Source organism: Gorilla gorilla, chromosome 8 (assembly GCF_029281585.2).
Source record: "Gorilla gorilla gorilla isolate KB3781 chromosome 8, NHGRI_mGorGor1-v2.1_pri, whole genome shotgun sequence".
Taxonomy (NCBI): domain Eukaryota; kingdom Metazoa; phylum Chordata; class Mammalia; order Primates; family Hominidae; genus Gorilla; species Gorilla gorilla.
In genome coordinates, this window is record NC_073232.2 from 57,038,381 (window position 1) to 57,062,324 (window position 23,944).

Below are 23,944 nucleotides of genomic sequence, written 5' to 3' on the forward strand. Positions count from 1 at the left end.
GCTGGGATTACAGGCGTGTGCCACCATGCCTGGCTAATTATCAAGTCAGATAATCCTGTATTGTTGCCACTATCTTTTTTTTTTTTAGCTAATGAGAAATGCCACACAGTGTCTTCAATATTGTTTACAACTGCAAAATGCCTTCATGAAAATAATTTAATTGCTCCTGAGAGGCCTGATAGATGTCCCTGAATTCTGTCCAGCCATGCCATGACTGACAGAACAGAGGAAACCAGGAAAAGGTCACACATTGTTTGAGAAACCATCAAAATGTGGTGTCCATCTCCTGGCCAAGACAGGAATTTACAGCACCATTGTGGTGTTCAAAAACTGTCAGAAACCTTAGGAATTGTCACAGTTACCACAACTACACATTCCAGCAAAGAGGAATGGAAGACAGAGGCAACATGAATCAGGAGGGTAGAAGGTCTGTCCCCCAGCACTGAAGCAGGCACAAAGGCATAACGTGAAACACTCATGGAGAATAAACAAACAGTTGAAGTTGCACAATTAAACTATAAAATTCAACACTGATTGCAAACTGGCTTTTAAAATGTGTAGACCTATCACCCTACTATGTTTTATCTCTTTTACCAAAATTCTGTCAGTTCACCTATTTTGTTACATAGGTATTTTCTTCCTTCTGTAGTCAGACTAAACTATATTCTAATGCCAATGCTACAAAAAAGGAAGCCAGGTAATTGAAGCACCAGGCTGCATGAAATGTTCTAACGGGAATCCAGTGCTATGAAGACACTATGGATTCTAATGGGAATCCAGTGCTATGCTATCCTGATAATAAGCCCACACCTCTAGTTCAGCATTTCTCAACCTTGAGCTACTGGCATTTTGTGCTAGATAATTTTGTGTTGAGGCGGCTGTCTTCTGCAGGGTAGGATGTTTAGCAGCAGCCCTCGGCTCTACCCTCTAGATGCCAGTAGCACCCTCTCCCAGCTATAACAATGAAAAATGTCTCCAGATATTGCCAAATGATCCCTGTGGAATAAAATCACCTCAGGTGGAGAACCACCATTCCAGAAGAAAGTTTATAAATCACAGTAAAATCCTTAATGGATCTCAAAAAAGGAGAATAGGAAAGAAAGATACCATGAAGAACAAGAATAATAAAAATAAATGTAGGCTGAACATTTTTAAAAGACAGAGGTCCAGCACACTTCTAAAAGTCAGGTAAGGAATTACCCGAGATTGCCTTTCTTTTTGAAGAAGACACTTAAGAACCAAATGTAGCTTAAGTCTGAGTTTTCTTAAATAAATGTGTTAGTAAATCTTTATTTTTTGTGTGTGACCAAACACTCATCATTAGCACTTATGTGCTTGCTTCTTACAGAATGGACAGATTACCGTGTCTTGAATTTTGAAACCAAGGTTTATATCCAAACTACATCACTTACAATTCACTGGCCTTCAACAAATTATATCATCTTTCACATTAGTTATTAATATATATAATGGGGAGAATAACACTCCTTCATGTGGGTTATTGTAAGGATTAAAAGAGATTACAACAGGCATCTATTATAATGCCTATTACAAAACAGGTAAATAATCAATATTTTCTCCTTTCCTCCTCATAAAGTTTAACAGGTAAGAAAAAACTGCAGATGGAAGGGATCCTGGGATGTCACCACAGGCAAGAGGACATAAAAAGCATCTGTTCTGGAAACAGGAAGATTGAGGGAGAAGGAACCCAAGAAAGCAGAGAGCAGCAGTCACAGAGTCAGGCAAGCTAAGAAAAACCCAGACCCAGTCCAGTCGTCACCTAGTGTTGAATAACTGGGTGTGTTTTACTGTTTAATTTAGGCATTTTCCTCACTTTCCTTTTTTAAAATTTTATAAAACTTCTGATTGTTTCTTAAGAGATTTCATGGTGCTTTTAAATTTATACATTAAGGAGTTATTCTTGATCATATAATATTATCTTTGCATATAGTATATTTTAAAATGCTGATAAAAATGCTGTGTCTAGTATCTACGACTATTTTTTTAAATATAGACTTTATTTTTCAGGGCAGTTTCTGGCTCAGAGCAAAATCAAGTGGAAAGTACAGAGAATTCCCATACGCCACTTTCTATACGTGGGCACAGCCTCCCCGGGCACTGTCAACATCACATCAACTTCAAAACCTGTTCTATGGGCCTTGACAAATGTACAATGACATATATTCACCATTGTAAATCATACAGAATAATTTCACTGCCCTAAGAATGCTCTGTGCTCTGCCTATTTTTCCCTCCCACGAAGTCCCTGATAACCACTGATCTTTTTACTGTCTCCAAAGTTTTGCTTTTTCTACAATGACATAGAGTTGAAATCATAAAGTATGTAGCCTTTCCAGACTGGCTTCTTTCACTTAGTATAATGCATTTAAGATTGAATCCTCCATGCCCTTTCATAGTTTGATAGCTCATATCTTTTTAGCACTGAATAATATTTCATTGTGTCAACGTACCACATTTATCCATTCACCTACTGAAGGACATCTTGGTTGTTTCCGAGTTTTGATGATTACGAATAAAGCTGCTATAAGCATCTGTTCCATGTGCAGGTTTTTGTGCAGACATAAGTTTTCAACTCCCCTGGATAAATGCCAAGGAGTGAGACAGCTGCATCATATGGTAACAGCATGTTTAATTCTACAAGAAACTGCAAAACCATCTTCCAAAGTAGCTGTACCATTTTGCATTCCCACCAAGAATGAATGAGAGTTCCTACGGCTCCACATTCTCACCAGCATTTGGTGTTGTCAGTGTTTGGGATTTCAACCATTCTAACAGGTAGGTAGTGATATCTTAATGGTTCTAATTTGCAACTCTAATGGTACATGATGTTGAGGATCTCTTCACATGCTTATTTGCCATCTGTATATCTTCTTTGGTGAGGTGTCTGTTAAGATCTTTGACCCACTTTTAAAATCAGGTTGTTTTCTTATTGTTAGGTTTTAAAAAGTTCTTTGTATATTTTGAGTAACAGTTCTTCATCAGATGTGTCTTTTGCAAATATTTTCTCCCCGTCTCTGGCTTGTCTTTCTGTTGATGTTTTCACTTTTTTACTTACTTTCTCACCTCTCTATTCCACTGAAAATTTGTTTCCTTTCTAAGTTAAGGGAAAATATCTTTTCAAAAAAAAAAACAACAAAAAAAAACTACCAGATATATTTGCTTATTTAGGCTTGAGAAGATAACTGAAAAGCTGAGACCATTTTCCTCTCTGACCCTGGTACAGGAGAGAGAGAAAAAAGATTGGAAAGAACAGCTAGTTTGCAGCAGTTATAAGATAAGCAAACAAGCCAATACCTGGGACCTTCAGAAGAGAAGAAGGCGGAACTAGCTGGAGATCAAGAAATGAACCCAAGCTCAGGTCCTCAGTCTTGCTAATAGGTCACCGAACATGAGCTGTCTCACCTGTAAAATGATGTGTGTGCTGTGTGTCTGTGAGTGTGAGAAAATACATATTCGAAAAGGATCTCAAATGTGCATGTTTGGCACTATCTACAAATACAGTTATTCATGTAGAAAGAGATGCACTGAAAAACTGAATATTTAAAAGTAGTCTTTTTATAAAATTTTTATTGTTGAAGTATACTGGGATCTTCAAGAACTGGAATGGCCCAGGTCTCTGTTCTCCTCTGAGTGGTCCTATTTATACCATGCTCTCTCTAGCCACAGTGACTATTGGTACATTGCATACAACTTATTCAACTCTTTGGGTGAATTTCTACTCTTGGCCCTCGATTAGCATTCACCAAGTGATGATCTTAATAATATATACAAAAGTTTTAAGTACAAAATATTCTGTAGGCACAGAGGCTCATGCCTGTAATCCTAATACTTTGGGAGGCTGAGGTGGGAGGATAGCTTGAGCCCAGGAGTTTGAGATCAGCCTGGGTAATGCAGCGAGACCCCAACTCCACAAAAATTTAAATATTAGCCAGGTATGGTGGCTTGCACCTGTAGTCCCAGCTACTTGGGAGGCTGAGGTGAGATGATCACTTGAGCCATGGAGGCCAAGGCTGCACCGAGCTATGATCATGCCACTGCACTTCAGCCTGGGCAAAGGAGCAAGTTCCTATCTCAAAAACAAGAACAACAACAACAAAACCACACATTTTTCTACTCAGAAGAAATACACAGGTCCTCAGGTATGTGACAAACAGTACTTTCGAAGATTTCAACCACACATACAGAAAAAAACCACACACACACATACATGTAAAAGAAAACCAACACAACAAGCAATTTATAACATATTCTGGGTTTATTTTCCTTCCAAATTCATTTTTTCAAAGTTGTTTAATGACATATCAAAAAGTCTCTGCCTAAGGAAATAACACATGGCATGAAATATCAAGGTAAAATTCAGAGGCAAGCACTTTTCAAAAATGTACACACCTTTGAGTGGTTTCGTCTTTTTAAATGGTAAAATCTAATTTCCCCTGAAAAAAGAGGTGTTGTCTACAAGAAATGCTAACCTTAGCCTACCTTCAAATCTCTGTAATCTCTGTAATCTCCAAGGACTGAGACATTATGAAACTGGACTGAGCATCATCAGCTAATCTTGGCAATGGTTGCTGAAGAGATATTATTATACATTATGGAACTTCCTGGAATAGGGAAAAGCACCATGGAAGGTATGGGTGTGAAAGGGCATTTGAGTACAGTGATTTGGAGTTCTGGAAACAAACAGACCTGAATTTGGGTTTGAGGTCTGCTACTTACCAACTGGAAAACCATGGGCAAGCTAACCTACCTTTACTGGCTTTAGTTTCTTCATCTGAAAATGAAAATACTACCACCTCACTCATAGAGTTGCTCTGATAATTTGAAAAGATTATGTACATAAAATATTTAGCACAGTGCCTGACCCCAGGAGGTTTCAACAAATGGTAGGACCCACTTACATAATCGCTAATTATGTAAATAAATACTAATTAAAATAACCACAACCAAAACAACTATAGTCTGGATGTCTACCAGGAGGCTGTGTCTTGTTAAGTCTCATTTAAAAGCTTACTGAGAATGGCACTGGAGTTTCACTCATTCAGGTGTCCTGTGAATGACAATGATCAGGTCACTGTCCCTAAGTTTCCTTCCACTTCCCTCATGAGTGCAGGCAGTCATCATTAGGACTATTCAGAACCACTAAAGAAGGTTTAGTCACAATCATGTCCCACATTTTTTTACTTAAGGGTCTATAGGGAAGATATCAGTAGTGGATAATTTTCATAACAGTGATTATCACTCATCTGGGAAGGCAATAATTCTAAATCTTTTTCCTACATGACACACCTTAGGGATATACATTCCCATCTGTATTAGTGGTTCCACTGTTTCCATGATTGAGTTGAGGGCTCAATCTACAAACACTTACTGAGTGCCAACTATGAACTGGTTACAGTGTTAGGGATGCAGTGATTCACAAAATCCACGTGCTCCTTACCCTTTGGAGAGCTGACCACCTAGCACAGTGTTCTACAACCTTTGTCATCCATTTTATATCATGACCTACTAATATATTTGTGCACAGGTGTATGTTTGCACATAAACAGACGCATATGAAAGTTTTACTAAACAATACCCTTACTGAAATAAGCCAGGTTCAGAAAGATAAATACTGCATGTTCTCACTCATATGTGGAAGAGAGAAAAGTTGATCTCACAGAAGTAGAGAACAGAACAATGAGTACTAGAGGCTGGGAAAGGTGTGGTGTGGGACGGTGGTATAGAGAAAGGTTGGTTAACAGTTACAAAGGTAAGATCTAGATTGGAAGAATAAATCCTAGTGTTCTGTAGCACTGTAGGGTGACTACAGATAAATATAATTTATTATATATTTTCAAATAGCTACAAGAGAGGATTTTTAATATTCCCAACACAAAGAATAATAAATGCTGGAGGTGATGGATATGCTAATTACCCTGCTTGTGATATAGGAGTTAAGACAATACTATTTAGGCAGATAGTAAGGGTAAGGAAGTCCTCAGTAAGGTTTTCCTTTTAATGAAAAGTAGCCCCCAAATCATTTTCTTGTCTAACAAAGAGCAGCCAGTAAAATCGAGCTGCAAACATAGATAAGCAAGCTGGAAGCTTGCATGGGTGAATGCCAGCAGCCGTGCCACTAGGAAAAGACCACCTGGGGGCTAGGTAGGTCCAACACGGCAGCTCCATCTTCCCCTTTCTTTGTCAACCACGTGCACAGTAAGGAGCAGGCAACATGGCACAGGCCAAGTAGAGACCCCATTTGCATAGTAAAAGATTAGGGTGGAGCGGCCAGCTTCTTCACGTGCTATGTAAACATCACACCTGGTCCAACCAATCTTCGGGCCCTATGTATATCAGACACCATTTCTTCAAGCCTGTCTATAAAACCCTGTGCACTCTACTGCAGGCTGGAAGTCCCACTTAGGCACCCCTCTCTCTTGCAGGAGAGGGAGCTGTTCTCCTTTCTCTTTCTTTTGCCTATTAAACCTCTGCTCTTAACCTCACTCCATGTGTGTCCGTGTCCTTGATTTCCTTGGCATGAGACAACGAACCTCAGGAATTTACCCCAGACAATGATGCCACTTCACTTGGAGCATTACATCTGGTATACATGTATTGAAATATCATACTGTACTCTATAAATATGTAAAGTATTCTATCAATTAAATATTGGCCAGGCATGGTGGCACACACCTGTAATCCCAGCACTTTGGGAGGCCATGGCAGGCAGATCACTTGAGGTCAGGAGTTCAAGACCAGCCTGGCCAACATGGTAAAACCCTGTCTCTACTAAAAATACAAAAAAAAAAAAAAAAATTGGCTGGCTAGGCGCGGTGGCTCACACCTGTAATCCCAGCACTTTGGGAGGCCATGGCAGGCAGATCACTTGAGGTCAGGAGTTCAAGACCAGCCTGGCCAACATGGTAAAACCCTGTCTCTACTAAAAATACAAAAAAAAAAAAAAATTAGCTGGCTAGGCACGGTGGCTCACACCTGTAATCCCAGCACTTTGGGAGGCCGAAGTGGGTGAAATACCTGAGGTCGGGAGCTTGAGATCAGCCTGACCAACATGGAGAAACACTGTCTCTACTAAAAATACAAAAAAAAAAAAAAAACAAAAAAAAAAATTAGCTGGCTAGGCGCGGTGGCTCACACCTGTAATCCCAGCACTTTGGGAGGCCGAAGTGGGTGAAATACCTGAGGTTGGGAGCTCGAGACCAGCCTGACCAACATGGAGAAACACTGTCTCTACTAAAAATACAAAATTAGCTGGGCGTGGTGGCGGGTGCCTTGTAATCCCAGCTACTCGGGAGGCTGAGCCAGGACAATCGCTTAACCCAGGAGGTGGAGGTTGCGGTGAGCCGAGATTGCACCATTGCACTCCAGCCTGGGCAATAAGAGCAAAACTCCATCTCAAATAATAATAATAATAATAAGCTGGGCGTGGTGGTGTGTGCCTGTAGTCCAGCTACTCAGGAGGCTGAGGCAGGAGAATCGCTTGAACCCGGGAGGCGGAGGTCGCAGTGAGGTGAAATTGCACTACTTCACTCCAGCTTGGGTGACAGAGTGAGACTCTGTCTCAAAAAATATAAAATAAAAATTTAATAACAAACAATGCCCTTACACTCTATTTTTTTTTTAACCTAGTTGGGTTATTTTACTATTGGCTGCGACGCACTAACCTAACACCTGACACACGAACAGGTTGCAACCCACCATTAGCAACACGTTGGTCCAGCATGCCATGCCCTGCCATGCCTCTTCCGTGCCCTCAGCCATTTAAGTGCAACTATGTTAAAGCCCTCAACTAACTAGTTCACTATGAACACCCAATAAAAGTGTAAGCATACTCAACAAAACATTTTCTTCTGGAAAAAAAAAAATGAACTGTCTACTATTTTTCTCATGCTAACATTTTCTATTAGATACCTACTTGTTCTGATAAAATGTAACCAAAAACAATAAAACCTCATGGAATTATGAAGATTCTTTTGTTGATTCCGGGAGGAAGAGAATGGCTAAACTTGGTGCCAAATTGCCTCCAAACCAGGAAACATCAAGTAACCCAGTCAATGCCTCTCATTCCTGCTAGTCCTGGGGTTTCCTAAGTCATCATGCAAGGACCACTTGCAGGGATTAGTTCCTATCACTTGGTTTAACTCTGCGATAAAGCTTCATTCATGCTGACCTCAGTTATTTGAAATTTGGCTTAAAAACTTTAAACTTTTTTTTACTCACTGTATTAGTCTGTTTTCATAGTGCAATAAAGAAATACCTGAGATTGGGTAATTTATAAAGGAAAGAGCTTTAATTGACCCACAGTTCTGCATTCCTGGGGAGGCCTCAGGAAACTTACAATCATGGCAGAAGGGAAAGCAGGCACATCTTACATGGCAGCAGGGGAGAGAGGGCGTGGGAAGGAAGAACTGTCAAACAGTTTTAAACTCATCAGATCTTGTGAGAACTCATTCACTATCATGAGAACAGCGTGGAAGGAAACCACCCCCATGATCCAATCACCTCCCACCAGATCTCTCCTTTGACATGTGGGGATAAAGGGGATTACAATTCAAGATGAGATTTGGGTGGGGACACAGCCAAACCATATCATTTACCGTTCACCTTCGCCAGTCTAAGAAGAGACTGATGAGCAGATTAAGAGCAAAAGAAGACTGTGAGAAAAATGTTTACCTTGTTTAAGAAAACAAACTTATCTAGCATCATGAAGCTCACAGAACAATATACCAGTGTGATAAATGCTCATTGCAAATCAATTTTATGTATTTCTTAAAGCAGGTCTGGCAGGACTTCTATTTGGCAAAACAATCAAATTTGTTAAGAATGCAATTTGTACTTTAATGAAGCTGCATTTATTTTAAAATATTAAGGCTATGATTCAGAATAGCATGTTCAAAATTTTAATGAGTCCTTGAAGTTATTCTGTTGGTAAGGGTGTATGGTATTAAACACCTTAATCCCTAAACACTGGTTTCACAGGCACAAACCTCAAATTTTTCAATGTAAAGGAGACTGTTCTAGTATACTCAATCTAAGAGTTAGAAGGAGTTAGATTTTTATCCACTCAAAATAAATTTACGTGATACAGAAGAAATATCAAATATTGCTTTGTTGTTCTTAATTGTGACCCTCTTTAAGACAATTCTACAGTCACCCATTTAAATGTCCATTATACTGAACCTTAAATTCTCAGTTCTCTCCAGCTCTAATGATGACTCAACCTTCCAATAATTTCAAATACTCTAGAGATGTTTTAAAAAATTCTAGGGCAAGGCCTTGAAAAATTACTAATTGGGTACCATGTTCACTATCTGTGTAACAGTAACACTAAAAGCCCAATCTCCACCAGTATGCAATAAACCCATGTAAAAAATATGCACATGTACCCCTGAATCTAAAATTAAAAAAAGTTTAAATAATTCTATAGTTCCTTAGTTTATATCACAAAACATGCACTTCCCTAAAATGCCCTGTGCACATGAAAATATTTCTATTACTTTTTCCCCCACTGTATTCCATCTAGAATACGGTCACAGAAGAATGAAAGTGGAGTGAAAGGTAAGAAAGAAAAGTGAGATGACAAGAAAGGGAGGAGGAAAGGGAATGGACAAAAATTAGATGGTCTTTTATCCAACATTTAGCACACGCACAGAACAATGAGGTTTTCATCACTCTAAACTAATCCACGTTAACTGACTACAAAGATGATAGAAAAATGAAATTAATGCATCCATAAAAATGTAGTTCTATAGATGCCAAGATGGGCATTATCCAGAAGTGACTGTAGAAGGACTCTGCTGTTTCTCAGTAGTGGTCACCCATTGGCTTCAGAACACATGGTGTTCTTAGTGATATTTCCATATCAGATGGTGAGATTTGTGTTTCCCAAACTCAGTCTGACCATAAGAACAAGTAGTGAAACTTGTTAAATATAGCAGCTCCCAGTACCAGCCTCAGAACTACCAAGCCAACATCTTTAGAGGAGAAGAATCTGAACTCTCTAACTGATGGCAAATTCAGGCTGTTGGCTGCTTGCCTTCTTGCCAGGCAGCTTCCTTCCAGCTCTTCAAGCAAGTGAGCCATACAGCCACTCACACAGCTGCTCTCGATAAAGGATTAATGGCTTAAAAAGTAAAGTTTAGACAGAGCTATGGAAGCTAATTTAGGAAACACAGGACTAAATTCCAGTAAGGTAAAGAAAGGGGCAAACTGTGGTAACAGTGACCATGAAAAATGTTTGTCTAGGCTCAAATATTTAGCCAACATGCATTTTAGAAACTCCAAAGTGAAATGCAACACAAACCTATGGCTGTACTGTCTCTCTAGCTCAGCCTGGGAATTATGTGTATATTCCAAAGTTTCACATCACCATGGGATTTAGAATGTAATAATCATCCAAAACACGGCATGAGTCCCTAAATACATTTATATTCTTGGGTCTCTTGAATAATAATAGTCTGGAATGAAAAAGCTCTAAAGACCAACAATTCCTTCCTCTACAACACTCAGGGGTGAGAAGGAACAGCCACATCAGATGAAAGAGCAAATAATTACCTTCTAACATTCTTCCTGCTATTTTCATTTCACTTTTATTAAATACAAATTATGGTCCAAAAATTGCATCTCTGAAGTGAATCATTTAAAAAATAATATAGGTATACACATACCAGGGATGTTAGCCAAGAACTGATTCAGCAGCTGTGTGCTTAAATGATAAGAGCAACTCAAGTAAATTCTCAACAGTAAATTCCTCTGAGGCAAACTTCTGATTCTCTCCCTTCCATGTTCTCTTTAAGTGCATTCTGCACACCACATAGTACTATATACATCCATAACACTTCATAAATAATACAAAATAAATGATGTCTATAGATCCAGGCCTGAAGGGATCAATTCTTAGGCATAGTTCCAAAGGTTAATTTTAACCATGTGGAAATTATGCCAAACACCCTCGAATGTACTGCTGAAATATTCTTAATTCCAAAGCAAAATATATAATCAAAATGTGCAATATAGTTGGCCATTTTGAATGGGTTAAGTGTCAATGACAAGAAACCAATGAATAAAATCTATTCAGCTCCACATTTTCTGAAATGTCTAATGTCGTCACCACATTTTGAACAAAAACTAATCAGTTCTCAGTTTCTCAGGATAATGGCATAGGGGAGAGGAAAACAATAGCATGGATACTGCAAGAGAATAAGATATAAAAAGTTACCTGGCATTGTTTAAATGTTCATGTTTCCTAGGGGATTTTCTTTGGAGACTGATTAAGTTGCATTTTTATTAGGCTAGTAATAAAGCTAATTTTATTCTTTAAGTAAAAATGCCTGACAATAGGGAAAGAAGATTTAGTCTATGTTCAAGTTCCAATTTATTCAAGTAGTAGGACAGAAATTTTTAAATGCTGCAAATAGCTAGATAATCCATGAACGGCAGTTTCTTCTTCTGCATAACGAGTACAAAACATTCCAACATACCACAAAAATTACTGAAGATTAATTAAGAATATATTCTACACCACTTGAGAAATACAGGTTTATACAAAGATACAGAATTGCACTTGCAAATTCACCATGTCTTCTTATGATTATTTAGCATATAAGTTCCCAATTCCTTGCCGCCCATGATAACAATTAAGAAGGTAACAAGGCTGGGTGCAGTGGCTCACACCTGTAATCCCAACACTTTGGAAGATCAAGGCAGGAGAACTGCTTGAACTCAGGAGTTCAAGACCAGCCTGAGCAACATATAGTGAAACTCCATCTCTACAAAAAATGCAAACATTACCCAAGCATGGTGGTGTGCGCCTATAGTCCCAGCTACTTGAGTCTGTGGTGGGAGGATGGCTTGAGCCTGGGAGGGTAAGGCTGCAGTGAGCCATGATCGTGCCACTGCACTCCAGCCTGGGTGACAGAGTGAGACCCTGTCTCCAAAAAAAAAAAAAAAAAAAAAGTAACAAGATAGGAGTTTCTACAGGAATTCCAGTCAATTCAAGTCCAGCTAACAACACTCACTAAATAACTAAAATAATTTTTATTCCATGTGATGAGTAACTCTAACGAAATGCAATTAAAAGAAGGCAAACTGGACTGAAGTAAGAAAGGAAACTGAGAAATCTTGCAGTGTTATCATTTAGTAGTAAGTCATGGGGAGAAGGGGCAGCAAATACGAAACTAAACAGCAGCAATAACAATGCCAGACCATGATGGATAATTGCAGCTCAGACTGCAATTATTTTTTAATTGTTTGATGGTATTTGTCATTACATCCTGACAACTACATGCATCTGCATTCTTCTAATGAAATATACTCAACAAAGCTTGTTGAGACTAAGGTCATACTTTAAAAACTATCCATAAAAATATATATTGGCAGGTCACATTTGAAAATACTATGTAATCCAGGGAGAAAACTAGGGAGGCCTTTATTTTCATTTCTGAACATCTATGCACTGGGTAGTGTCCCATAGGGTAAAACCAGGCAAGGGAAACACTCAACCTAAAAGAGAAATCTAGTGGGTTCTTTGCTGTCTGATAGATGAAGACAAGCAGCACTGGAGACCTGAAATCTAAGGTTCATATCATACTGGAGGGAAAAAAAAAACCAGCTATTAAATCTGTGTAGTACATAAAAAAGAACCCTGAAATATAAACAATAGAAATTTATGTGTTAAAAACATGTGAAGAGTTACCATGACTCATGGATATCAATCGAATAAGCATCCTTGAAATCACAGGTTGCTATATCTTTCATAATTACATTTCTATCATAATGTTAATAGTTAATATTTTTCTGCTGTTGGATAAAAACTATAATTTTTAATTATGAAAATCCTCCTGAAAGACTGCTACTTAACAAACATTTTGGGACAAAAGTGTTAAGAATAAAGGTTAGTTTTCTCCCCAGCAAACCTGCAGTAATTCCATCATCTCAGTTATCAAAACCACCTATTTCTTGCCCTCTCACAATTTACCTTTCTTGGATTTGGCTCCAATCTTCAGTTTTGATGGCCAAGCAATCTGCGTATTTGTTTCCTCCATGATCTGTAACAAAAATTGAGGGAAATGTTGACTCAATTAAAAACTTGTATTTACAGATAAGATTTTTCACACACACAAAAGTTTATTTTCAAGTTCCTAAGTTCATGTTCATACAAAATGATCTCATTTGAAAACAATGCAAAGAAAAAAAAACCCTGGGGGGAAAAGAGATGTTTTCATAAGCCTTTAATCTTATTAGAAATATTCAAATATATTTTGTTACTCCCAGTGTTCGTCTCCACAATGCTTCAGAATTTTAACACAGACACAAGACCAAAAAGTACATGAACAAGTAATTAACCCAACTTGATGCCAGAACCATCAGAGATGCTTGTGCTGAATAAAATTCCCCAAGACAATTGCCAAGGGATTGCAACACACCAAACATGATTCCTGTAATACAAAACTGCATGAGTTAGACCATACTAAATGAAGATTTTTTTCCCTGGGGGAAAAAATAACTTGCTTTGGGCGCATTTGTATTTCATTAAAACTGATGAAAACCCTCTAAACGCGACATCACGTCGTAAGACTGCATTCCCCATCATCCTTTGCCTGGTTCAGAATGGCATTTTTGCCAAAGGTCCTTCCCACTTGCACATGCAGCTAACACTGTCTAGGAGGTCTCAAGACCTAAATGAGTGGAAGCACCAGGACAAGTGAGGGAAGCAACGACTGCCCAGCAACAGAAATGGACAGTAAATAAGAAAAGAACAGGATTTAAAATGTGTGTCCTCTGTTCCTCACTAATTTTACATGAATTACACTAGATTAATGTTTGCTCATGTAACATGAACATAGAATTAACCAAACTAATAGAGCAAACTACTAACCAATATGCAAACAGCAAAAAAAATCATGTATTAATTTAATCACTTGAATTAGACTGGGATAATATTTATCTTTAATATGGATTGAGAGTTCGTTAAATATATTAATGGTGAAAACAACCTAAACACATCAAGGGTGCAATCAATAATAAGTACCTTTTTCTCCTCAGTACTGGCTACGCACCGGGCACAAGGAAATGGTTCACATACATCATACTTCATGAACCCCCTTTATCATAATATAAAAGGGCTTTCAGCAGATGTTTCAGACTGTAAGCCCACAGATGCATTTTGTCTATTCATTGTAAGGTTTTTTAAAGTTTGAGCCAACATTTTTAAATCTGGGAATTTTATAGAACAATTCAGATTTCTGGTTCTCTGGAAAACTTGGCAGATTTAGCACAGACCACTCACATTCCCACATGGCAATGCTTGGCTGGCACTGAGAAACAGCTGCCTCCTTGAGTCAGGGCCAGCAGGCTCTGAGCTGCTCCCAGTCCCTACTACGTCTCTGACTCCAAGGTCAAAGGCCACTTGCCATCATCATCATGGCATTGTACTGCTCACTTGCCATTTATCATGGTGTTTGCTGTTTTTCTCAGAGCAATATTTCTCTACACTTATGTCTCTATTAAAAATTGAACAAAAGTTAAGCCCACACTGTCTTCACTAAGTCAAGGTACTGGTCTGGCCCTGAAGGCAGGTGAGCTCGTTACCTTAATCCTACAGCACCTGGCCCCGGCTGCTGCTTCTCTCATTCATGCCTGTCTCTGCTAATGTGTTTATTGTTTGCACCATTAACTTGGTTAGTTAAGTCTAAACCACTAGTAAAAAAGAAAAAATGTTATCTTTCTCAACTCCCTCTGCATCAGCCATGATGCCACCCCAAAAACATGCCCAGCAAGCTCCCCTCCCAAGTCCCTGCATTCACTGTTATCTCTTCCTCAGAATTTCCTGTCCCAGCCCCTTCTCATGCTCAGACTTCAGTTGCCATCTTGTCCAACTCCCCAGCCTTTTCTACTCTCACACCAACCCAACCACAATTATTTTTCCCACCTCACTGTGTTTATTTCCCTCCTAACCCTTACTGCAAGTGGAAATCCTCTTATTTTCTGAACTTACTTATTTACAACCTGTTTCTGCAAAACAGAAACTAAGTTCTCTGCCCTGTACACAGCAGGCCCCGGATTTAACTAGTTTCAGAATTTTCCTCTAAGTTACTTAAGACTCTCAAAGAGATAAGATAGAAAAATAAGGCTGCATGCAGTAGCTCATGCCTATAATCCCAGCACTTTGGGAGACTGAGGCAGGAGGATTGCTTGAGGCCAGGAGTTTGAGACCAGCCTGGACAATATAGTGAGACTCTGTCTCTACAAAAAATACAAAAATTAGCTGGGTGTGGTGGCACATGCCTGTAGTCCCATCTCAGGAGGCTGGAGCAGGAGGATCACTTGAGCCCAGGAGTTCAAGGATGCAGTGAGCAATGATCATGCGACCACATTCCAGCCTGGGCTACAGATTGAGACACTGTTTCAAAAAAAAAAAAAAAAAGAAAAGAAAGAAGAAAGAAAGAAAGAAAGAAAGAAAGAAAGAAAGAAAGAAAGAAAGAAAGAGAGAAAGAAAGAAAGAAAGAAAAAGAAAGAGAAAAATAAGATCTTACTATAATGCTGCTGTTGGTGGGGAGGCAGTAAGAAAACAATCTACATGCTTTTCTTTTTCTGAATTAAATAATGCAGTTGCTTAATCCAGTAAATGAAGTCAAGGGCCATATTATGATACTGTAATAGATAAGTTTCCCTTTTGACATATGTGTAGAAGACCTAACTTTCTGAAATCTTAAATCATTAGTAGAAGTGCCCAGAAATAACCCTGCATGTACACTTATTTTATTAAGCACCAATAGATGCCCCATGACAGAAAATAATATGCCAGAGAAAATATCCTAAGAGCAGCAGGTAACTGCCATCAAGTTGGGAAGACAGCTTTATACACACTCCCTCTAAGCCCCACTACAACTCCCTGTCTATACCGTGCAGAGAAGTGGGTTCACAAAGACCACTCTCAACCTACTCACATCAACACTGTGTTTAAGGGAAAGTGGGGTAAGCCCAAGCCTCCAATCCTTAATTCTAAAACTAGAGTTCTGTATACTGTACTATATGACCTCTAAAGTTCTATGAGCCACAGTAAATGCCAAACCTCTTAGAGAAAACAAATTGCCAGTAATTAGAACTTGACATCTGGAGCTGACCTCTCCTATATGACTTGAAAAAAAGTGACTCTCTGGAACACCATTTGTGGCCAGCTAATGCCAACTCTTTGGATCATTCATGAAGCTGCTGGCCCCACACAGAGCTCTGGCCAGATGCCTTTGCAGACATCCTTTATTTGTTCATCATTGTGTGTAATCTAGCCATTATGAGCAGGGACTCCGGAGACAAATACCAGCTCTGCTGCTTTCTAGGGGTGCTGTGTTGAGCGAATTACTTAACTTCTATCAGTCTCAATTTCCTCCTCTGTAAAATTCTTTATCGTATCTATTTCTAAAGTTGTCATGAGAACTTAAGAAAACCCAAAGCACATAGCATGGCACGTACTGAGTGTTTGATATTAGCCCTTGTATTTATGATATTAATAACTTTTGGTCAGACAGGCACTGTCCTAGATACTAGGGATACAACAGCAAACAAGATGATTCCTACCTTGCAGGAGCTCAGAATCTAACAAGGGAGAAGACAAGCCAACCGCCATCATGGTACTGTGTGCCATGTTTCAGGATGGGGCAGTGCAATATGAGCATGTACAGAGGGGATCCTAACCTGGTCGTGGGTAGTCAAGGAAAGCTACCTCAAGAAAATGCTTACTAATGCTGTGTCCTAAAGGAGGAGAAAAAGTTGGCTCACTGGAGAAAAGGTGAAGAACGTGTCCCAGGCAGAGGAGGAGGGCATGTGGAAAGGTCTGGAAAAAGAAGAGAGGGCTGGTACCTGCAAGGCCCTGAGGGTGATTCAGTGCAGCTGAAGGGCTTCAAGGCTCACCCCACACATCCAGGACAGGTAATGTGTCTCTTGTCATCCCCACTGTCCTACGGCTGTGCACACTAATACCCTTCAAACTGACTTGAATTCATGACAGAAAGAGAAGCCACCAAGTACCTGTGCTTGACTGACACTCCCTACAAATAAATTCTGGCCAGTGCAGCGATTACACATAGGAAGGGGCCACACTTACTCACTTTTGGGAAGTCAAAATTTTCCTTAGGATGTGATCAATGAAGCTTTTAAAACCATCATCTACAATGACTCCAGGTCTATTCTTACAGCTTTGATATGGCACACTATTAATTTGTGACAGCCTCAGCCAGTGATGGGAGTAGTGGAGTGTGAAGCATTCTGTCATGGGGGTGGGAGGTGGGGAAGGAAGCACAAGGTCTCTACAGGGGGTGTGGGTGGAGTTTGGTCTAGGAACTGCAGTACTGGAGCTAGATTATTGCATCCGGGGGCTGACAAGCACATCTCCTGCAGGGGGTGTGGGTGGAGGTTGGTCCAGGAACCCCAGTACTGGAGCTAGGTTACTGGATCTGGGGGCCGACAAGCACATCTCCTGCAAGTGGCATGGGGTGGAAAAAAGGGCACAAAGGCAGGAGGTAGGGCAGTAAGCAAGTCAGAGGTTCTGTACTCACAAGCTATGCAAAAATATGTCCTAAATGTTCATCAAGGCAGGTAAATTAGGGAACTGGAAAAGGTAAGGCTAGGAAGATGTGGCTGAAATCAAAGAAGCTACAAAACCGCTGAGAAGAAAATGACTATTTGTTTCAGGGGAAATAAAAAACTCCACAGTGAGTTTCAACTAGTTGGTTTTTGGTCTCTAAAAAAATTTCATTATTGTCCCTATTTGCACCTTCACAAAACCAAAACTGAAAGAATAAACTACTGATTTTGAATTATTTTCTATAAACATTAAAGTAACATTTTCAAAAACATCATGGAAATAAAGAGATCATTTTATGAATGCTACAATGGACAGAGACACTGACACTTTTTCAAGAGGATATTGTACATTTCTCACAATCCAATTAATTCCCAAAAAATCTGACAAGAAAATCACTTCCAAGAAACATGTGATACGCTTAAGTGAGTCAATATGTTGTCCAAAATGTTTAGTTTGCTTTCAAGGAATAATTCAATTAAGCGGATCATTCTGGTCATTCCCCACCCAAAATATGACGCTGATGCCTCCCAGTTGTGTGAAATGTTACCTGAAAGTTGGGAAACATGTTTAAAATAATTAGTACTTCCTTATGGTAGCAAAACTATAAATATCATGCTGTCAGTTAAATTAGAGAATGCCAAGTTATGCAAAGCCACAAAATCTCCACGAAGAAAATGATGTCATCTCAGTGGGGGGGTGGGGGAAGCCCTAGAGTGAATTCCAGCCAGTTTCTTAAAATCTTACTATTGTCCCTGTTTTCACCACCACAAAACCAAAAGAAAGCTCAAAGAACAAACATCTGAGGTTGAATCATTTTCTATGAACATTAAAACACACATTAAGTATTTTAAAACTCTTGTTCTAACTCATAATTCTGGATGCTGTATGATTTTGCTATTTCAGGTAAGTCAGTTTCAACTTCTGGACATCCTCATTGACAAAAGAAATCTCTTCTCAATTTTACCAATCTCTGCTAGGGTTCCTTAGCTGCTCTCTTATACTAGCAATCCTATATGTCATAAGAAAAGAAGAGGTTTTGGAAGAGTCCATCTAAAAATGTAATTATTTGAATATATAATTGTTTTAAATTTCTGTTGTTAGATTTACTGTGCTCATTTCCTATAGGGAACTAATAATTGAAGTGTAATTTCATTATTATGGTAATATCAGATTTGATGAATAGCAAATATTCATAGTAAAAAAAGGGCTTGCCCAAAGAATATCAATTTTAAAATATATGAAACAATTAAAATTAAGATTGTTGATGTAAGAAAATTTTTTTTTATATTTCATCTGCAAAAGTTTTTTTTTCATCATGAAAAATCTGATGAAGACAGCATGCTATAGATATGTAACAGCTTTGGAAGTTAAATAGTTATCTTAACTTTCCACTTTATATTTAAATTTTATAAATAGGAAGTAATGTTCCCTGATCCAAGACTTAAGTACTTCTTTTCCACATTAAAAAGGTACCAAATAAATATAAAATTGCATGTACCTGTTTTCTTTTCAGTTTCTGTGGGGCTTTGGTGGGTAGAGATAGGAAGGGAAGGTAATGTTTACAAAAGCTAGAATTACAAATTTTTTGTAATTAGAAGAAAGTCTGTAAGCTATTGAAAAAATTTCAGAGATTTACACTGAATCATTTAAGTAATTTCACTTTCTTGAAATAAACTGTTAAAGTTAGAATAAAATAAACAAGTAAAATCAAATCAAATTCTACAAGTAGTTTCATCCATGATAAAAATAATTTCCATTCATATTCTTCAATCCTCAAGTCATAATAGATTTATCTCATCTCCAACAAATTCCAGATTAGTATACCATGTGGAAAGAGAACATATCTACCAATGTTCACTAAACCATATATGTTGCAGGTTTGCAGCAATTACAGGATAATATCTTACAGATGAAGGAAACCTTTGCCAAGCCAGCAATATTCTACTAACATGCTTATTTCACCAAATTATTCACTCCCGACGTTAAGTTAAAAATCCACAGGTAAGTAATCAGCATCTCAGATCACCCCAAGACAGGTCTATTTATACTAACTTTACTAAAAATATTTATTCTTGGACCAGGAAAAGAACACTGAACTCTCTAACTCGACATTTATACTCTATTCAAAATTCATCATTCAAAATGGCTACCAGCTGGGAGCCATCTGCAGCCTGTTTCTCTAAAAGACCAACTAATTTGTGCTCTATTTTCCTTATATTAATAGAGAAATAAGGTCTGTCCCTCATGGAGGAGGCTGTTTAAAGTTATTTCATGGACTAATAATGGACTGGTAGTCTATTTGCTGCATTTTGCCATGAAGGGAGCTAAGTGAGAAAAGAGCCAACTAAGCGGAGATGGGAAAGTTGTGAACTTCTCACTCGAGGAGGCGTCTAAAAGCTGAGGATGTTTATTTTGCTGAGACATTAGAGGGTTCTGCTATATTTCATTATAGTCCAAGAAAGGCCTACCAATGATTCAGTTATTCATCATCATCAGAACAATTCCTCATGTGCACCCGGTATTTACATACATTTTCCATTTATTCCTCACAATAATTTGTAAATCAGATAAACTTACTGTATAGCTGTGAAAATTAGGATTCAAAACGGTTATATGGCAGACAGATATGTGGCAAAATCCAGCTAGAATCCAGGTCATGTGACTCCTTGTGGAGGAGGCTCTTTCTGCCTCCCTTGGCCTATGAAGGAAGTAGAAGGCACCACATACTTAAGGGGAGGTCACTCTGAAAGCTCCACCTCTCAGAATTCAGCCATAAATGATGAAGTAACTGAGCAGCAGCAGACTGGCTATTTCCAAACACTCTCTGCCTTATTAATGATGAAATGACCCAGAGATAGCCCCCAAATGGTTCCCAAACTAGGTTAGTGTCCCCACCACCACCCCCAAACACATATGGGAAATATGGGAAGCATTTTGGTTGTTAACAGCGATTAGGAGGTTTTAATGGAATGCCGTCAAGTGGCCAGGGCTATACTTGCTAAACTCTGAACAGAGGACAGGACAAATCCACTCAAAATGTCAATACAGATAGTCCACGCTTTACAAAGTTCCACTATGCATGAACTTCAGTTACCATAGCTTGGTTGAAAACCCACCAATCCCTCAACAACACAAGTTTACATTTCCATTACCATGATACACAAACTGTGAGTTGTTGCATCAAATACAAATTTCACTGCCAGCTCTTCAGTCCATAAATAACAGGTCTCATCTGGATCAGTGACCAATCACATTTCTCTTCTGAAGTTTGTTGGTGACTGCTCACGACATGTCTGTTATCAGTTCTGCACAGATGGCAAAGCAAGTAGTCATGATGACTCCTTGTCTCCCAGTCATAAAACCACGTGGCATTTTACAAAAATGGGTAAATCAAAAGGGGAAACTGACCAACAAAGGTGAAAGTGCAGCAAGGAAACAAAAAATGACAATGCTGGAAATGAAATCTGAATCAGAAGTCAATGAGAACAGGAGAAGGAGATGATTGTGGGAATGCTGACATTGCTGATTATTTGAGTGACTCCAGATGCTCAGCCAGAGGAACTTAGTGAAGATACATTTATTGATATGAGCAAGGAAGGGGCTGTGACAAAAAAGATGGAGATATGACCTAAAACCATAAAAACCCTAGAAGAAAACCTAGCCAATACCATTCAGGACATAGGCATGGGCAAGGACTTCATGTCTAAAACACCAAAAGCAATGGCAACAGAAGCCAAAATTGACAAATGAGATCTAATTAAACTAAAGAGCTTCTGCACAGCAAAAGAAACTACCATCAGAGTGAACAGGCAACCTACAGAATGGGAGAAAATTTTTGCAACCTACTCATCTGACAAATGGCTGATATCTAGAATCTACAGTGAACTCAAACAAATTTACAAGAAACAAACAAACAACCCCATCAAAAAGTGGGCGAAGGATATGAACAGACACTTCTCAAAAGAAGAGATTTATGCAGCCAACAGACACATGAAAAAATGCTCATCATCACTGGCCATCAGAGAAATGCAAATTAAAACCACAATGAGATACCATCTCACATCAGTTAGAATGGCGATCATTAAGAAGTCAGGAAACAACAGGTGCTGGAGAGGATGTGGAGAAATAGGAACACTTTTACACTGTTGGTGGGACTGTAAACTAGTTCAACCATTGTGGAAATCAGTGTGGCGATTCCTCAAGGATCTAGAACTAGAAATACCATTTGACCCAGCCATCCCATTACTGGGTATATACCCAAAGGATTATAAATCATGCTGCTATAAAGACACATGCACATGTATGTTTATAGCGGCATTATTCACAATAGCAAAGACTTGGAACCAACCTAAATGTCCAACAACGATAGACTGGATTAAGAAAATGTGGCACATATACACCATGGAATACTATGCAGCCATAAAAAATGATAAGTTCACGTCCTTTGTAGGGACATGGATGAAACTGGAAACCATCATTCTCAGCAAACTATCACAAGGACAAAAAACCAAACACTGCATGTTCTCACTCATAGGTGGGAACTGAACAATGAGAACACATGGATACAGGAAGGGGAACATCACACTTCGGGAATGTTGTGGGATGAGGGGAGGGGAGAGGGATAGCATTAGGAGATATACCTAATGCTAAATGACGAGTTAATGGGTGCAGCACACCAATAGGGCACATGTATACATATGTAACAAACCTGCACGTTGTGCACATGTACCCTAAAACTTAAAGTATAATAATAATAAAATTTTTAAAAAAAATAAAAAAAAAAGATGGAGATATCCCTGAGGAAGTGATGCCGCAAAAAACTTCACATTAAAGAAATTCTAGAAGATATTTCACAACTTTGAAAGCACACAGGATGAAACACTGGAAGCTGATCCAGACTCCTGCATATGACAATTCCCTAAGGCTTACAAAAGATGCTCTCGCCTTATTGTAAATTATACAACAAAAAGAAAGCACTATTCGAACTTAACAAGTTTTTACAAAGAAATAATACGTGTTAATTTTCAGTGTTTCCAACATTTAAATAGAGTGTACTGAATAAATATTAGTTTTACTTTTTTCATTTTCCTATACATTTATGACTGACAATAAAAGAGACTAAATATTTTGACAAAAAATTTTAAAGGCTGTAGATCAATAAATGTTCCCATTGATTGATGAAAGTGTTTTGCAGAGTTTCAACTTGCGTAGTCATTTTGATGTCCCCCATAGGCCATGCAAAGTGAAGACTACCTTTCATGCTTCACTAAGAATTAGTAAAAGTTTCAAACTGGTCCACACTATAGGCAGGCTTAGCTAATTTATCTCAAAAGTTTAGATATCTCAAAACTCCTACTTATCAATGAAAACCTAGTTCAAATGTGCCTTCCACTAAGAAAACTCCTCCAAAACTCCCCCAATCAGAGGTCACCTGTCTCTCTCTCTTTCTCTCTCTCATACTCAGTATATTGTGGCAACATTATAGTGCTCATTTCTTTAACAATATCACCAACAAGCTGGGCTCCTGGTGGCCAACAACTGTATCTTGTTCATTTTTAAACCCTTAGAATCTAGCACATAGGATCTCAATAAGTATCATTAGAGTAAATTTAATGCTATAGTGATAGAGGAGATAACATGAAGAGAACAGAAGAGGCAACAATTATGTAAGGCTTTCCAATTATATGTCATGTGGACTGCTTACCAGAGTAAGTGAAACTAAGTGAATACTAAGTGAATATTTATTAGATGAAAGTAAGTCCTAAATCACTGGCAGGATTCTCCCAGGAAATATGTGCATGATAATAGAGAAAAAAACCCTCCAACCAAAATGCCTGCAGTAGTGGGGTGAGTGCAGTGAGTGAGAGGCAAACCGAGCCAAGCGTGGGCTGTGGAAAATGGGATGCCTCAGTTCTGTTGTTTCCATTCCAACCTTCTGCTAACACAGGCTCAGAGTGGCCACATCCACCCATTTTAAAAGAGCAGCCAGAAATCTAGAGTTTTGTGTTAAATTTCCTGATTTCTAAATGTTGGCGCCTATTTTCCTTATGCAAAAACCACTTTGTGGGCCAAAGCAAGCATGGGTCCCACTTTTTGACCTCTGCTCCAAACCAAAGACAATTTTTGTGGTGTGTGGGTGGGTTATTTATGACGGCCTATAATGTTAGTGAAGAACAGGTCTTGGGGTTCCTCTGGGACATAAAAATATGTTTCTAAAAGCTACTTCATTCTCCAAGGAATAATTTCTTCAGAAATATTAGCCAGATCTTCTATCAGATCTCATGGGTAACTACAAAGAGATTTATTAAACTTGAACTATCAAGGTACAACTTGTATATAACTTGA

General features: G+C 38.7%; 1 protein-coding gene across 7 annotated transcripts in view; it reads right to left on the reverse strand.

Moving 5' to 3' along the window:
• The window catches only part of BICC1 (BicC family RNA binding protein 1), a 318,362-nt gene that overhangs the window by 116,327 nt on the left and 178,091 nt on the right, over nt 1-23,944 (reverse strand). For 6 of the 7 annotated variants that reach the window (XM_004049442.5, XM_055354104.2, XM_063710077.1 and 3 more), the window contains one exon: nt 12,995-13,064. In XM_004049442.5, the coding sequence (XP_004049490.2) occupies nt 12,995-13,064 (70 nt within the window). Of the gene's footprint in view, nt 1-12,994; nt 13,065-16,090; nt 16,109-23,944 lie in introns of those variants that run through there. The other variant, XM_055354106.2, reaches the window with a different exon arrangement.